The 1,627-nt window shown below is 33.1% G+C and overlaps 1 protein-coding gene across 1 annotated transcript in view; it reads right to left on the bottom strand.

Annotated features, from left to right (window-relative positions):
• The window catches only part of LOC108756803 (cubilin), a 21,104-nt gene that overhangs the window by 8,555 nt on the left and 10,922 nt on the right, over positions 1 to 1,627 (bottom strand). The window contains exons 25-29 of the mRNA XM_018500866.1: positions 1,215 to 1,586; positions 934 to 1,130; positions 661 to 812; positions 391 to 579; positions 95 to 276 (exon numbers count right to left, since the gene is read on the bottom strand). Coding sequence (XP_018356368.1) covers positions 95 to 276; positions 391 to 579; positions 661 to 812; positions 934 to 1,130; positions 1,215 to 1,586 — 1,092 coding nt within the window. The remainder of the gene's footprint in view (positions 1 to 94; positions 277 to 390; positions 580 to 660; positions 813 to 933; positions 1,131 to 1,214; positions 1,587 to 1,627) is intronic.

Below are 1,627 nucleotides of genomic sequence, written 5' to 3'. Positions count from 1 at the left end.
ATAAATATATATTTTTTATTTAATAAAAGTCAAATATTTATAATTAGTTTTAATATTAAAATAAACTTATATAAAATACATTTGTTTTACGTACCACCTAAAGTAATTACAGCTTTAAAACCATTCTTAGGTTCTGGCACATCTGTATAAAAGTGGACATATATCATGTTACCATTAGTACTCATACTACTAGGTGCTACGTCTTTACAAAATGTTCCCATGAGTTGTGAGCCATCGGTTCCACCATCTCTTACTTCAACGTATTCTCTCTCGCAACTAAAAAGAAATTGTGTATAGTATATGTAGAAACAATATTTTAGATAAACTAAAATATATTTTTAATATTTTTTCAAGAAATTTGTTTTATTTTCTGCAATGATCGTATCTTACTTCTCGGACTGACTCAAATCAAATCTATCCAAGAAATGGATAGTGAGCCTTTCGCCAGCTGGAGCAATAGCTTTCCAAACGCATTCGCTATAAGTTGGAGGGATGTTTGGATAGTTGGGCGATGTTATCTCCCATTTCTTCTGTTTGTTTGTCAAAATAAACTCGCCGCCACAGTTCATACTTACTTCTCTAAAATATAGAAAGTAAATTAATGTTTCAGCAAATTATAAACAAATGTCAATTTAAAAAATTGTATTATGTAAAAATTACCTGTAAGTGAGCTTAAAGCTAAAATTACGACCAACACCCGTAGCCTTAACATAAAAATGATTCCCGGTAGTTTCTAGTTCCGCTGGTAATACTGTACCACAATACTTTCCGGTACCTAACAAAGGCGAAAGCATTCCTTCTCCATTTTTTAACTAAAATTATATACATATAAATTATCTTTTATAATATTAAATTTTCTCTCTTTTTCTTTCGTAATTATTTTTTTGTTTATAATTATATTGACTCTAAAGTCTACTAATATAATGTACTAACCAGTAAATAATTATTACCGCATGTATGATCAGGCATTTCTGATATTGACATTTCCTCAATCTGAATTTTGATAGTTCTGCCGGGTTTCACTGTCACAGTCCACTCACAAGTAAAGTGCCACGTGCGAATCGACCTTGCAAAAGAAGAATTGTTATATTGAATTACACCGTTGGGTCCGCTTAATTGACCTCCACAATCTATAAACATTAATGAAAACGTTTACGTATATTTTTAGAATCAAAATTATGATTTTATTAATAGATTAATAGGATATTTGCAACCTCGATATACATATGCGTTGAAGCCAGTTTTATTGTCGTACACGTCCGTGTCGAATTTCACAGTCATCACATTGCTCCCGCTGATCAAAGACGCACTGGAGTTTGCTAAGCACAATTTACTTTCCAAATGAGCACCAATTGTCGATGTCAATGCATTTCCCGAATAAACGGAAACCGAATCCGCCTCGCAATTGCTAGTTTCTTCCAAATCCATAGTAATTATTCTCAATACCAAATGTGTTCCAGGTGGCGATGTGAAGATCCAATTGCAATGCAAATTGGCAGCATAGCCAGTCGGCCAACCAGGAGAACTGAAGGAATATGTACCGTTGCGGTCACCCATTAAAGCTATTTCCTTGTTGCATTCTGACACTGCAGGCAAATAAAATAAATTGTAATTAAATGTATATGTG

The sequence above is a fragment of the Trachymyrmex septentrionalis genome, unplaced genomic scaffold, assembly GCF_001594115.1.
Source record: "Trachymyrmex septentrionalis isolate Tsep2-gDNA-1 unplaced genomic scaffold, Tsep1.0 scaffold13, whole genome shotgun sequence".
NCBI classification, from domain to species: Eukaryota; Metazoa; Arthropoda; class Insecta; order Hymenoptera; family Formicidae; genus Trachymyrmex; species Trachymyrmex septentrionalis.
The sequence above is the reverse complement of the archived record's forward strand: the minus strand, read 5'-3'. Positions and strand labels throughout refer to the sequence as shown.